Here is a 16290-nt window from a genome sequence, read left to right as displayed (position 1 = left end):
TCATCCCCCTACCACTCCATGTTCCTCTCCAGCCATGAAGAGATGTCCTTAAGCTTGGCACCAGGCAGGCAACACAACCTTTAGAGCTCCTGGTCATGGCAGTAGAGTACTGTACCTATACCCCTGCCTATACTGTTTCCCACCACTACCACGTTCCTATTTGCCCCCTCCATTTGAATGGCATCCTGCACTACGGTGCTACAGTCAGTTTGCTCATCAATTCTTCAGTTCTTCTCATCCACACAGGCACTAAGTAGCTTGTACCTGTTGGTCAAAGTCAGGGGCAGAGGCTCCTTTATCACTACGTGCTAGTTTCTCAACCCAGCCCGACTTGCAGTCAAACCCTCCTGTCCCTGACCATTGTCCAACTCTAAAGTTCTGCCTAACCTAAGAGATGTGACTGCCTCCTGGAATAAAGTGTCCGGTAACTCTCCCCTTCTCTGATGCCCCACAATGTCTGCAACTTGAACTCAGCTCAGCAACTAGCAGCTGAAGTTACACAATTTTACAGATACTTACTGCACATGATTGTCCAGGATTGCCGTGCATTCACCAGATTCCCACATGCTGCAATCACGGCACAACCTCATGACTGCCATGTCTGTCTAACCTTATTTAATTAGTTTTTAAAAATTGGTTCATCCCTAATTGCCCTTGAGAACTGAATGCTCAGAGGGCATTTAAGAATCAACCACATTGTTGCGGGTCTGGAGTCACATGTAGGCCCTTCAGGTAAGCATGGCAGATTGCCTTCCCTAAAGGACATTAGATTTTTACGAATATCGACAGTGTTTTCATGGTCATCCTTAGACTTTTAATTCCAGAGTTTTTTTATTGAATTCAAATTTCACCATCTGCTGTGGTGGAATTCACCAGAGCATTATCCTGGGTCTCTGGATTACTTGTCCAGCGACAATACCACTACCCTACCAACTCCCCTCAAAATAGTTGTTAATTAACATAACTAAAGTAATGGAAAGTTACACACCCTTAGAGGCAAAAGAAGCATCACCAGCTACTAGGGGCTGAAAAAAGATATACAAAGGAGAAATTCTTTCCGTCTCTGCACTGAATTCCCACATGTAGTAAAGTTCTGACTTTGTACTCAGGCTGTCATGCTCAGGTGCAGACTCTTTTCCATGCATCCTCTTAGTCCTTGTGATTGTTTTGCTTAAGATGTATCTTTGTTGTATTGACTATTTAAAGTTAAATTTACCTTTTTATTTGAAGTATCCTTTGCCTGCTAATTTGTGTCAGTTCTGTCTCGTATTAAAGTAAAAGTTACAAAATCTGAAACTTTGGTAATTTCTTCATTTAGGGGCCATTTAGTAAATGAGTATTTTGATTTATCGTTTCCCCATGCAGATTTTAACACTACAAATCTGCATTGCAAACTGATTGACATCATTGTCACCCTGTTCTACGGGTTGCCAAATATACCTAGATGGTGCGCTGCACAGTTTTCATTCAAAGTGTGCACATGCCTCTTGGGTGTCATTTTAGGTCTTAGGTAGTTGTGTAATACCTGAAAGACAGGCAGCACATCGCCCAATTTAACTCCTGATGAGTTTGATGAGAAGAGAGGGAGGATGAAACAAATTAAGTGTGTGGAAAAGAAAAAAGAATTTCCATTTATAAGGTGCTGTTCATATCCTCAGGATTTCTCAAAGGACAGTACAGAGGTGGAATGAGCCTAGGCTGTGTAGCTGGTAGTCATGTGTGATATTGTGGCAGTGCAGCCAAGCCAGCTGCTTGCCACAAGCATTGAAGCTTAGTGTACAGAACTGAAACCAAGGAGAGATGGTACACTATCCAAGATCTGGTGGTAACAGGGACATTCAAGATGAGGAAATTGTTATGGAGAGGCTTAAGCAGAAAGTTTGAAGGGATTGGGGAACACTTTCCCGGAAGGTGCCTTTGGGGGACCTAGGCACAGACACTTATTGAATACATTCTTGAGATGTAGTTATCATTAGCAAGGTCAGCATTTATTTCTCCACCCTAGTGCCTTGAAAGGATTAGTGTTAGGAACTGCTACAATAGTGTAGCTTGCTAGATCAGTTAAGAGTCAACCACATTGGTGTAGACTGGAGTCACATCTAAGCTACACCAGGTAAAAACAGCATGTTTACTTCTCTGAAAGATATTGATGAATCAGTTTGTTTTTTATAACAATTTAACACTTTATATTGATAACCAGTTAGTTATTCCAGTTTGTTTAAAAAAAGATTCAAATTCTCTAGGAATTTGAACTCATTCTCTGGATTATTAGTTCAAGCCTCTGCTTACTCGCCCAGTAATATAACCACTATACTACTATACCCCATATTCACACCCCATACTTATACCCCATATTTATACTCCTGGAAACACTTTCATCAAACAAACCTCTTTAGTGTACTTCTTTTTAAACTGCTTCCTTTCTTATATCACTTTCCTTCTGTTTCATCATGCTGCTGGCAACATTCCTGGACTATGGAATTTCATTGTTTATAACTGACGCCTTTTTTGGTGTAGACTACTGTACAGGAAGGATCTGAGTAGCAGGGTGAGTGGCAGTGCCTGTGATCTGAGTGACAGGCATCTTTCCAAAATTTATAGTGTAAGATGGTCTGATGTGAAATGAAGAACAATAATTGTGGTGTGATATTCAAAAAAACCTGAATACCACAAATCTAAATTTTGCTCTGTATTCCTGTTCTATAATAAAAGTAATTAAAATTAGTGTTTTTGGAATTTTAAGTAGAAAACATGAAATAGTTGGTTTAAGAATGCAATAAGAGACTTTATTTGTAATTATATTCAGGATGGAGGTTGCTTGTAGCTAAAAAGATGTTTGTGATGAGCTTTGATATTTCACTGAGTGTTATAGGGATACTTTGCAAAAATAGACCATCCTCCTCAAAAAAAATTGAAATTAACTGTGGTCAGATGTGAGAAAGCTACTTTGTTCCTTTTTTCATATAAGTAAGCATTCAGAATTGGAATGGAAGCTTTGTTAAGGGATAAATGGAAGGAATGCATATTATAGTTTAAGTAGAACCAAGAGTAAAATTGGTATTCATATTAATATGTTAAAGGGTAATTTAAGTGTACTTGGCGGCAGGGGATGTGAAATAAATGTTCTAGATAAGTATTTGTTGGGAAAGGTGCAGAGGCTGGCAAATATTAAAATAAACACACTGCTGGTATTAAAGTAACAGGAGTATCAAAAACAATGTATCTAACTTTCATCTGGAATTATCACCAACATTAAGTATAGAGTGAGTCAATGGCTTAGTGGTAATATTCCTGCCTGAGGCAGAAGTTACAGGCTTTGAACCCCGCTCCATATTGTCCAAGAGAGTGGAGACCTAAGTTCTGCTCTGAACTTTGGGTTGACGCACAGTGGAGTACTTGTACCCAGTGGATGTGGGTGACTGCCCTTAATCATATAGGTCATGGGAGATCAACACACCATCCTACCTATCTGGTTTGAAATTTGACTCCTGTATTGAGGAGTATTCACGTTAGGGTCTGTGAGCTGAATTTTTGATCCTGCTGATCCCGCAGGGAAGCAATATGAGTCGGGAATTAGCACATGCTGGCGCCAGGACCTGGAGAGCAATTTTTAACGAGGCTGTCTATTACGAGGCTGCGGGAGCTGATTCAATTAAGGACCGATGGTGGGATCTCCAGGCTGGAGGGCCAGGAGGGCATCCAGCAGCACTGAAAGGTTGGCAGACCCATTGTCAGCCCCTGGCTGCAGCTGTGGCCTGGTGGCAATTGCAGTGGTTGGTGTTAAAGTTATTGAGGCATCAATGACCACCCTGTTCCTCAGTCTGCCACCAGGAGACTGCTTCAAATCATCGACCAGGCTTTGGCCTCATTGAGATGCCCTCTTGCAGTCTGGAGAATTCCAGATGGCTTCTGACAATTGCCCTTGATAATTTTATTGGTCTAATTGGGCTACCTTCTGCTGGCAGGCAGTTAGTCGTCATCCACCCCTGTTGTAACTCCCATGAACATTGTCCATAGGCAGGACAATGGCTACAGAGTGGAACATTAGGTTGGTAGGAAATTGCTTGCTCGCCTGCCTCTGCAGCCCTTTGAAAAACCAGCCTTATGAGAGTGTTAATCTGCAAATGCTTCCAATGCTTCACACTATTCTCCGAGGGAGGAATGTGAAGATGCAAAAGTAACTAAGAGACTTGTGTAGATTTAATGGCAGTAACTAATATAAAATATTCAACATTATCAGCTAATAATACAAAGCTTTGGTTACAAAGTCCTTCTATATCTCACCTAATGAAGGAAATTAAAACTAATTCTAAAAGTTAATTAACAAAATGTGATGATATTGACAACATAGCAATCTGTAACTCATTTGTAAGTTTAGAAAGGATTATATGATGCTCCTGGTCATCAGAAGTCAATTTCCACTTTTTAAAAAATCTAAATCTTAAATTTTCTGCCGCATTTAAAGCTATAAGAGCTTAACTTTAAAGATCTAAGAGAACAACAACAACATTTATATACACACACACAACTAGTACATCTCCTCAGAATTACACTTTTTGAGGACTTATTGCCTGTTACTCTTTGTTAAGATACCTAATTCCGTCATACCCATCCGTAATCTAGGTCTTTTGCAGAGGACTATAAACCATAATTTTCTTGTCTCTGCCTTGTCAGCATCCTTGGGGAGGTGAAGGGGAGGTCAGCATTGACCAGAAACTTAAGTGGATCAAGCCACATAAATGCCGTTGTTATAAGAGCAGGTCAGAGGCTCCGTATTCTGTGGCAAGTAACTCGCCTCCTGACTCCCAAAAGCCTTTCCGCCATCTACAAGGCATATCAGGAGTTTGATAAATACTTTCACTTGCCAAATAAGTGCAGCTCCAACAACTCTCAACTCTCAAGCTCAGCACCATCCAGGGCAAAGCAGCCCACTTCACCGACACTTCATCATCACTTTAAATGTTCACTCTCCAACACCAGTGCACTGTGGCAGCAGGGTGTACCATCTACAAAGTGCACTGCAGCAACTTGCAAAGGTCTTTCAACTGCACTTTCCAAATCAGCAACCAGTACCACCTACAACAGCATAGTAAGCAGATGCATGGAACATCACCGCACACCATCCTGACTTGGAAAAATATCATGTTCTTCCATCAATACTGGGTCAAATTCCTGGAACTCCCTACTTAACCACACTTTTGGTATCTCTAACACCATATGGACTGCAGCAGCCCAATAAGATGGGTCACTCTCACCTTCTCAAGGGCAATTAAAGATGAGCAACAAATACTGGCCTTGCCAGCAATGCCCACACCCAACAAACAGTTAACAAAAAAACTAAGCTGTATAAAACTGTGTAGATGACACATTCATTCCTTCCACAATGTTATATTTGAAACCAATGGGAATGATGAAAATTACAGACAGACTTTAACCCAATGCTGCATATAATATTTTTGAAGAATGCAAAAATTAAGGAGTTAATCTGAACAGGGTTCTTGAATTAGAACGTTATTACACTGATTAGCAAGTAGGATATCTTGCTTAGATTGATATGGTAAAATTATTATGTATTTTGCTCAGTACGATACTACTACAAAATAATGGCAATTTAGTCAGCAAATCTAGAAACCTTACAGTAATTCTGTTGTCATGGCCTTGGGCCATCAAAGGGCCTTTAAAAGTTTAGACTCTGAGCTGCTGACGCACAAAAGTTCAAAAAGGTCCTGCTTCCTGTCCTACGCGAAGGAAGTTTAGGAAGAAGTTTGGCTCCAAAATGTTCAGCTGAGACTTGAGGGGGTTGTAATGAAAATAAACATTTTTTTTCTAATTGTATCCAAGAATAAATAGTCTGTTAGTCACTAAATGCAATCCTCTTAATATGTCTACATATGAATGATCAACACTGGAGAATGGCACCTCAAGGGTCAGCTCACTGCTTGTTTTACGTCTTAGTCATACTCCAAATAACGGCTCTAATTCCTTCACTATTGATGGTGAATAATCACGGTTGTTTTACGAGACCAAGTTATGACCTCTTCGTCCTATTTTAAGAGCTAATAGATTTCAAGATAGAACTATTGCCTAACAACCATAGGGTAATTAATATTATTTAAATTTGACAGACCGGTGGTTTCTTTTTCTTCTCTTTGTATGTACAAATGTCACTTTACAACTTTCTTGAAACAAACACAGCTGTTTCTCATTTAGTTCTCCAAATGTGTTCCTACGAGGTAGCTTGCTAAACAAAAACATACTAATCGAAAATCACTTGCCCTAAGAAACCATGTAATAAGAGTGGGGTATGTTCCAGGCAGTGGCCAGTTAGGTCAGTCAGCTAGATGGTATGTGATTCAAAATAACACCAACAGCACAGGTTCACTTCTAGTTCTGGTTGAGGTAGATTTAGGACCTGCCTTCTTGACCTGCCTCTGAGAGTTGAAGGCAATGGCAAACCACCACTGCCAAAAACTGCCAAGGAAATGGCTGAGGATGCAGCATCAGCAGACAATGAACCAAGGACGTGCCTTCAGGCAGAGCACATATGAATGAATGTTCTTGATGTGTGATTTTTATATTTAAAAACCTAAACTTGAATTTAACTGTCTCAAAAACCCTCTATCAACTTTTTACTCTTACTAACTTACTATTATTAACTTGCCCCTTGGTGACCACCCTGTTTGTTCCCTCCTACCCTCTGCCCTGCTCACTCCCTCCCACTTACCACTCCCCAACCCTCTCGCTCCTCCTGCTTGCTACTTCCCTCTACCTCCTGCACGCTGCTTCCCTTTTCCTCCCATTTGCCGCTTCCCGCATGCTCACTCCCTCCCATTCATCTGTCTGTGTGATTTCATTACATTTGGAGTCAAGGAGACTGCAAGCTTTAACTCATCAAAAGAAGTTAGGTGCTTGACATGCTAGTGAGCATGTAAGATGTGAAGGAAATTTGCATTTTTAGATAAATGAAGGGAGATTTGGATTTCAAAGGGATCTCAGCCTGTTTACAGCTAGCCAGATAAGCAAGGCTAAGGAATGTGTTTATTTTTCCCAAGGGTTACTGACAATATATAGTGATAACATGGAAGTTTTTGTTATGAGGGAGATACAGTTTCAAAGACGTATATAACAATAGAATTTACTTATTAAAAAGAGAGAAACATATATAAAGGAGACTGAGGCCATGTGGCGGAGAACGCCATGTAAGATCTAATAGAAGTGTGTGAAATAGCCTTAATGAAGCTTCCAGCATTTGTGTATAAGTCTACTGTCTACTGAAACCGAAGCCAGAGAAAATCCATTTGGAATTCCAGTGTCCAAGGTGTTGTGTTAATTTGATGGATCTGTTTAAAATCTAAAATCTATTTTTGGACCATTGCCTTAAACAGGGGTGTAACTGGGAGTCAGGTTAATTAGGAATTTTAGGAATTATTATAATAGTAATTGTAGTCTTACGTATATGCTTGACATCTTTTATTTTGTTAATAAATATTTTAATTTAAAAAAATCTCTAAAAGCCTTGGTGGACTAATTACTACTGAATTCAGTACGTGCATCTCGAAATAAATACAAATTGCAAAACCATTGTGATAGCATGACCAAGTTTCCCTTGTAGATTTGGCCCACCTGACGTACAGTATCTGTTGTACACGCTCGCGCACACACACACACACACACACACACACTCTCTCTCCTCTCCTCCCTCTCTCTCAACCTTTCAGCTGTGTGTTAGAGTTTGTGAGATTAATTATCAAAATTTAGAAAGCTGCAGAAGAGCTGCTAGTGTATAATTATTATTCATATGGATAATTGGAATGTTATCCTTTTAAAAAAAAAAGTTGTAAAGTGCGATCTGCATATATATATATATATATATATATATATATATATAGAGGGAAAATATCCTCTAGATACTATCTTTTAATAATGGTGGTGTAAACAAAACAGGAAGATTGCTGCTTTTGTTAGAAATAGGCAACATGTCCTTTTAGAAAGATTTTATTGTAAATAATGGCCAACAAAAATGATCCCCAGATGTATTGTGGCAATGTGTTCTATCAAGACACACCGAGGTCCCTGCTATAAATGCTACTTGATGTTCTTGTGAAATAAAAGAACAATTCCAACATTTGGAATTGTGTCACTTTAAAAGGTAGTATTATGTGAAACTGTTACCATTAAGAAGTATTCAAAATAGGTTATTTTGAAGTAGTTAATCTAATTGATAAAGCCCTTTGTCTTGCAGCATTCTACAAGATCCTATGTGTTACCCCAGGAAACAAGGATGTTTCAAAACCAGGAACAATTGAAGCCAGCTATGGAAAATTGCAGTTCAATCATTAGTTTTGTTAAGTTTGAAAAGGCTGATGGAATAATAATAGAACTGAAAGAAGGTAGGTGTTTGATTTTAATAGGCATATGCAATTTCTCTTCTGGTATCTGAAGGCAAAAAAAACATTGAAAGTATAAAAATTTGCAGTGTTATATAAATAGTTATTGTTCCTGTAACAAACTAAAGCTCAAACTTCTGAAAAGATCTGAACACTAAAGTGAGAAATTTGTTTCATAATCCTGAGGATGCATATTTTAAATATATAAACAGAAAATACTAGAAATATGGAGCAAGTATGTAGCCTCCTCAAAGAGAAAAGACAGGTTAACATATGGGTGTAACATTCTCACCTGGGTCTTGCATGTGAAGAATTACCATATATACTTGTATAAAAGCCAAATTTTTGAGACCAATTTTTTAAGCCAAAAGTCATGGGTCGACTTTTACATGGGTAACATTTGAGGGATTGACATGCATGCTTGATTTGGGCACAAATGAAATCCAAAAAAGATCATTGGAATGGAATAAACTAAAACCAACAGCACTAAAAATTTCATGTTTATTATTTATAATCTAATCACTTTAATTTGAATAAATAAAAACAAAATTTAAATGGATAAATGTTTTAAGCTTTTATTTAAAAGTACTCATTTTCATTGGTGTTTATAAATTTACAATGAAATCAAATCATTAACATCTCCAGGATTATACTGAAATTTATGGGCTTTGATCCCTGAAAGACCAAGGGCAGAATCTTCGGCTCGGCGAACGGGGGTGGGGCCCGCTTGCCGAACTGTCAAAGATCTATTAAGGCCAGCTAACCATCAATTAAAACAATAAACTGAGCTGCCTGTCCAACCTCAAGGTTGGCGGGCAGGCGAAAAGCCCAGGCGGCCTTCGCATTTTTCATGGAACCTCATCCACGGGCGGGATGAGGTTTCATGAAGGTTTTTAAAAGTTTGAAAACATTTTGAATAAAATTCAAAGACATGTCCCAGCTCATGTGACAGTTTTACATGAGGGGACACATCCTAAAAAAATTTTTCCCCTTTAGTTTAAGTTTAAAAAATTTTAATAATCTCCCTGAGGCAGCTCTGTGCATCAGGGAGATTTCTGCGCTCTTTAACGCACATGTGTGAAAGACTGCAGGCCCAACTCAGGCAACTCGCCCCCCCCAGCCCGCACAGGTAGCGCTCAGCGCTAATGAGCGCATGTCACACTGGGCGGGCTTTAATTGGCCTGCCCACGTAAAATGGCGGCGATCGGCTGCACACATGCCCACACCCACTCCCGCACAACCCCCATGACGGGGAGAAAATACTACCCCGGGGTCAACTTTTATACAAGAGAATAATGGATTTCCCATGTCAATTCCCATGGTGCGAGAATTAAACCAAGTTGTGTGAATGGTAGGGTGTTGTGTGAGTGGGGTCAGGGTGCAGGTTGGAGCTGAGGGTGATTTTAAGCCCTGGTTTTAGGTTTGGGGTGAGTTGGGAATTGTATTAGAAAAATATGAGCTAATTCTGCACTCCCAGTGAGGAACAGTGCACGCGAGGATATCAAGTTGGTGAACCAGAGCTACAGTGTTGCAGTTCGATCTCTAGCATTCTCTTTGAGCATGGTTTTACTGCTGGGAGTAAGAGACGGAGGAATCAAAGCCATTGTGTTCTTTTAAAAAAAACTAGCTATCCCTTATGGTTTTTACCCCTTGAAACACAGCTTGGTACTTCAGTTTAATTCCTTTAAACCTGATTTTAGCAAAAAATGGGAATGCACCTTTTCAAGCATGATTGCATTCCCTACTTTTGGGTTTATAATGCTGCAAGGAGGGAGATCTCCAAGGACTCTCCCCAGGTTTTCAGATGCCTCCCTGGAAGTCCTGATGGAGGAGATCAGGGAAAGGAGAACATACCATTTGTCGGCTTACACGGGTATACTGAGGGTAACTATCCAGCAGTAAAATAAAAGCAAAATAGGAGGGATGCTGGAAATCTGAAGCAAAAACAGAATGTGCTGGAAAAGCTCAGCAGATCTGGCAGCATCTGTGGAGAGAGAAAAGCAGAGGTAACGTTTGAGTTGAATATCATTTCTTTGGAACTGAAGGGAAATAGAAATGCAATGGGTTTTATACTGTTGAAAGGGAGAGGTGGTGGTGTAGTGGTAATTTCAATGGACTAGTAATCCAGAGACTCAGGCTAATGCTCTGGAGACATGGGTTAAAAGCCCACAACGGCAGCTGATGGAATTTAAATTCAGTTAATAAACCCGGAATATAAAGCTAGTCTCTTTAATGGTGAGCATGAAACTATCATCGTCATAAAAACCTATCTGGTTCACTATTGCCCTTTAGGGAAGGAAACCTGCCATTCTTACCTGACCTGGCCTACAGTAGTGTGGTTGACTCTGAAATAGCCTAGCAAGCCACTCAGTTCAAGGACAATTAGGGATGGGCAACAGCTGCTGGCCTTGCCAGCAATGCCCATATTCCATGAAAGAATAAAGAGCACACAACAACACCTGCCTTTCTTAATTCAAATACAGACAGTTTTTCCTTTGCTGTTTATGCACCACACTAACAATATTCTGTTATCTCAGAGTAACAATTGTAAAACCAGACCTTTCTCCAAAGGGTTCTTCTTCACTTTTATCTTCCATATAGATTTTTATTCTCTTAAAACATTCTCAACTTAAGGGCGTTTGTTCATAGTACTTTACTCCAACACATCAAAACTAGCATCTGATCTAGTCTGACTGCCCAATCAGTTCAACTGACCAATCAATTTTCACAATTGCTCTGTCTCTTCTTTAGATATGAGATCATCTTTCTCTGATGACCTAGTATGATTAACTGAGATAGGAGGAATGTTTTTTAAATGGGATCGTTGATTTAAAGTTATTTCAGACTGACTCTACTTAATACCTAAACCAGTGTGCTTTAAAGGCCCACAAACCTGACTCCCAATTTTAAATTCTACTCTAATCCTATTTCTAACACACTTCTCAAATTCCACAGTATCACTCTTAAAAGCTCAGCAACGTGCATCATGAATATGCCTGAAAATTTTCCTTTATATCAATAAAACATTAAGGGATCTGCTATTGGTTAACACAACCTATTTTCAGCAACACTGATCTCACTGAAAATTTATCACACCCTAGAAAAACCATTCAGGGCCTTGGATACATTTGTTTATTCTCCAGTTTCACTTCTACCTGCCTCATTTGTTTCTGAAAAGTATCACTCTACAGAAATGCAGCTTTTCTGTTTATTTATCTACACTTCAATGAATATGTGGCCAAAAGAGCCAAAATGATTTTCAAGATAGCTTTTTCAGCTGTGCGAAAGTCCACTCTAACATCTGTATCACTCAGTTGCTCATCAAAACTTCTTGAAACTGGCTTTGCTTTAGCTTTACAAGTTCCATCTGCAAAGACTTTTTAGGTACAAATCCACCTATGTGACAAAGCTGGTTCCCTGGTACCTTAGAATTAACTCCAAACTTTCTCCAACTGTCTAATTCCCTTTGTTTTGCCTCCCATTATTCTCAAATTTATTGGCAACCACCAAAACTTCATGATCATGAGGACTTTTGCTTGTTGTTCTATTCTGAGACTATTTTGTGGCTTGTGTGATTGATTCGAACTTTTCTGTCAGAGCTACTATGGCGAGATCTCCTTGCACTAATCAAAGGGTCTTTCTTCTGGTAGGGGATTGGTTTCTGACTTGAGTCATTTTTTATCTCACTATCAGCAGTTGCACTATGCTTTCTTACTTTCTAATATTTCACCCTATTCTGTTAATCCATGGACTTTACTCCTTGGCCATCAACCTGAACATTCAAACAATATTCAAACTTGCTAGCAGCTTTTCCAGCAGATTCAACAATTGTCACATTCCTCCATACACCAGACCCCTCTGGAATATATGTCACCCGAGTATCTATTTTGGGTAGTTTACCTTTGGATGTGATATTCTGTCTTGAGTGTCATCACTTGCATTACCCCTATCTAGCCCTTGATCTACTTTATTCTGTTCCTCAGGATCTTCATCACAAAACACAAGCATTTGAGGTATAAGGTGGCTTATTTACTTCTGCCAGTTGCTCAAAGTCTCCTTGGCCCATACCTTTGATTCCATAACATCTACCTCATAGAAGATTCATTCAACATCCTAGTTATCTCACTAGAGACTACATCAGAACTTTTATAATGGCTTACTCCAAGTATTTTACAAAGAATTGTTATAACCAACATTAAAGCTTTTAATATCCCTTAACCTTGCATCGATCTCCACTACTTAGTGAACCAAGATAACATTTTCGTTAATCTGTTCGACATACTGTTGAAGTGCAAATACTATCCAGTATTGAATGGTTAAAGGAATCCACGACTAACGCATTGATCACAGAACTCAAACTTCTTGTAACTTGTATACAGTGAGATTGTGTCAGACCCAGATGACATGAAATTCCAGTTATGTTGAAGTCATCAACCATTCCTGGTGGCAGAATAGCAAATCACGTGGAACGGTGGCTGTGATAAATCAAAATTCCACACTGGTAATTCCAGATTAGCTGAACTTGTCTAAGCTTATCATATGAGTATGCCAACCAATCAGAGACCACACAAGTGCAAAATCATGGACTGTTAGGCAAGGCATCATTTGACATCAAGATCTTCCTATGAAAGGATGTGCAAAGTCTGCAATTATGACTAAACTTGTCAGAAAGTTAAAATTGTTGTTTTTCAGAGAGAAGGTGGACTTGTTACAGCGAGTGTAATTGCGCAAATTGGAACAAGGACATCATGGAGGGGTGGGAGATTCCACTATTGAGCTTGTCCACCATTATGAAACACAAGGTGAACATCTTGGAACAGTTTGAAAAACAGGCATATTCTCCAGCAAGGAAAAGGTTGAGAATGGCTCCCTATCCCAACATTGAAGACACTCTGCCAATGTGGTTCAAGGCAGCTCAAGCAGGGAATGTTCCCTTCTCTGGTCTAATCCTGCAGGAAAGGGAAGTCACTCTGGCAAAGAAGCTGGGCCACATGGAGTTCATCTGCACAACAGGTGGCTGGACAGATTCAAGGCAAGTCACAGCATTGTCTTTTGCACAGTAAGTGGTGAGGGTGCGGCGGCTATAGTAGTATGACAGATGATTGGCTCTAAATGCTCTCTCTCACATCTTGAACGAGTATGCACCACAAGACATTTTTAAAGCGGATAAAACCGGACTGCTCTTTGATGTTTAAAGGTGAAACATGCAATGGTGGAAAGTGGAGCACTTATATAGTTGGTGCCAACATGGATGGCACTGAAAAGCTGCCGCTTCTTGTCATAGGACAGTCCAAGAAACCACATTGCTTTGCGAATGTCAAAATACCTACACATGCAGAATGAGGCTAACAAAACTGCCTAGCGTTTTTAAGGCTTAGATCAGGAAATTAGACAAAATGTACCAACAAAAGAAAAGGATGATTGCCATTGCTACAGGCAAAAGCCCCATGCACCCTGACATCGCTGGCCTCGGGCGTCAAGCTGATGCTTTTGCCTCCTCATACCATGGTCAAGCTCCAGCCAGTTGATGAAGGGGTGATTAGGGCCTGGATTTTCCAGCCCTGCCATGGCAGGACCTGCTGCAGGGGCCAGGAAAAAGTCCATTGACTTTGGTGGGACTGGAAGATCCTGGCGGCAGGCAAGACCGGAAAATCCTGGCCAAGGAATCTGAAAACCCGCTACTGACAACAGCTGATCTCTTAGGTTATTGAGGCCATTGATAAGAAGCAGGAGTTCTTAGAGGCTTTGTTCATAATGAAGAACGTGCAGAAGATGGTGATGGAAGCCACAATTGCCAACTGCTTCCAACAGACTGAGTTCAAACAGGCTACGGCTACACAAGACGTCGAAACAAGGAGGAGCAGGGTGAGGCCAACCATCCGGGTGCCAGGGCACTTTTTATTTGTCTGCAGGAGGGCAGCATAGAAATTGCAGCAGAGACAACCATGGAAACTTAGGCGGAAGTGGACAATGCCGTAGACTGCATGACAGAATGGATAGATGATGCAATCGAAGATGCAGTATGTTCTTCAACTGAGCAGCGCAGGGAGGCTGACGACCCTGAATGAATGCCTGTCTGTCTCTATAGCTGATGCCGCAAAGGCTGTAGAGATGCTCCAAGATTTCATACTGAAAACACCGACAACATGGTGGACTGTGTCGCATACGTCTGAAGATGGCATGCTCAGCAGAAAAAGATTATGGAGCTCTTCTGGACCTAATTTCCGATGTTTTTTAAAGCATACCTCCAGGTCAGGCCATTGTAAGGTGTGAACAAATTGAATAAAGACTTTTTGACACACCTACTACTTTATTGTGTTTTCATTTGGCATTTGAATCTGTTGTTTTTGACATAGACTACTTTTGTAGGCATATTGGGTTACATAGAGATGCATTCATGTGGGAATGGGGCCTCCTCGACTGTCACCAAGTTCTGTGATACACAAATTCGTGGGGGATCTCTTAGGATTCGACATATCAGAATTTAACTGGAATTTATTGAGATTCATCATTATCTTCAGCCTCTTACTCAAAATTTTCTCTGTCATTTCAAAAACCCTATACTTTGGGCAGTTCATCACATGATGACACTTCCAAGTCACCCCGAAGTGCCTATTAACTGATCCTTGGGCATTCCTGGGATTCATTTGTTTTTTGTTGCTGTCCCAATGTTTATCTTTTGCTGTTAAAGGTGCTTTCATCTTCATTCTACCTGTCTTTACATCTTCCACTGTGTTGAAGCTTGCATCCAGTAACTAAACCAGTTCAAAATCTGGCAATCATTGAGTCCAATGTTCTTTGTGTCACAAAGGAACGTCCCATTTGTTCCATTAAAGTGAAAGTAAATGACTTTTATCCCCCCAGGATTTCTTTGCAAGGCAGCAGACATCTGATCTAATAGAGTCTTTGTCTCTGAGGACAGACCAGCAGTTAGAACCAATAATCTGTCTATATGAGATATGTTAGCACAATCAAGCAATTTAAATGCTAATACTGATCCAGTGAATTGCCAAATTGAATTTCATCAATCTTCTATAAAATGTATTAAAGTGCGTGATATATTCTTCCATGGAATGATTGTCCATTTTCCGAAATCTATCAAAGCCTAACCTTGCCTCAGAGGCATCTAACAGATCATCATTTTTTGTAGATTTCATCCAAGAACTCTATAATAGAATGTCAGAACCATTATCACTATCCAACTGGTGGGCATCCATCTAAACAAAAGACTTAATTCTGATTTTACTTATTGTAGGAAGCAAGAAAGCCAAGCCCATACCTTGTTTCCTCTTTGGTAGGGATGTAACCTATGTCCAATATCCACTTCATTCTTCCACTGGTCATATGGTTCAGGCTCTGAGAAAATCAGAGGGTAAGCATACCCTGATAATTTACGCTTGCTTTCTGCCGTCTTCCACAATGGCCACTAGGATTTTAGTTTTCTGTTTGAAAAAATGGTTTTACTTAGTTTCCAACCTTTATTTTTAGGCAACCGCTCTTTGCTCCAGAGAAGGATAGAAACGGAGCCACTCCATACACACTTTTATAAGCATTTATTTACAGAATCACATATAAGTATGGACTCCCTAACCAAGAATTGTCCCAATATACGGCCTGCAGCTCAGAGCTGGCCCACCAAGGGTTTCTATCCTGCCCACCAACCAGTGTTCAAAATACACATAAGTGGAAGTGACAGATTCTATAGGGAGCTGTTCCTCCAATCGCAGGCTGTTTCTCACCATAGTTGCTGCTGAGAGGCTCACGGTGAGCCCATCAGCAGCAAACGCAGGAAAGAAATAGTCTGATTGGGCGAGCAACAGAAAGGCGAGAGGTGGTGCTCATCTGAAGACCGGAATGATAGCAGTGAGTCTGCAGGGGGAAAAGAGAGGCTGTGAAGGAGAGG

The 16290-nt window shown here is 40.2% G+C and overlaps 1 protein-coding gene across 4 annotated transcripts in view; it reads left to right on the top strand.

The window, feature by feature from the left end:
- The window catches only part of LOC121281088 (transforming growth factor beta receptor type 3-like), a 163882-nt gene that overhangs the window by 61377 nt on the left and 86215 nt on the right, over positions 1–16290 (top strand). For all 4 annotated transcript variants that reach the window (XM_041193745.1, XM_041193747.1, XM_041193744.1 and 1 more), the window contains one exon: positions 8243–8390. In XM_041193745.1, coding sequence (XP_041049679.1) covers positions 8243–8390 — 148 coding nt within the window. The remainder of the gene's footprint in view (positions 1–8242; positions 8391–16290) is intronic.

Source organism: Carcharodon carcharias, chromosome 8, assembly GCF_017639515.1.
Source record: "Carcharodon carcharias isolate sCarCar2 chromosome 8, sCarCar2.pri, whole genome shotgun sequence".
Classification (NCBI taxonomy): Eukaryota; Metazoa; Chordata; class Chondrichthyes; order Lamniformes; family Lamnidae; genus Carcharodon; species Carcharodon carcharias.
This window is presented reverse-complemented; position numbering and strand designations above follow the sequence as displayed.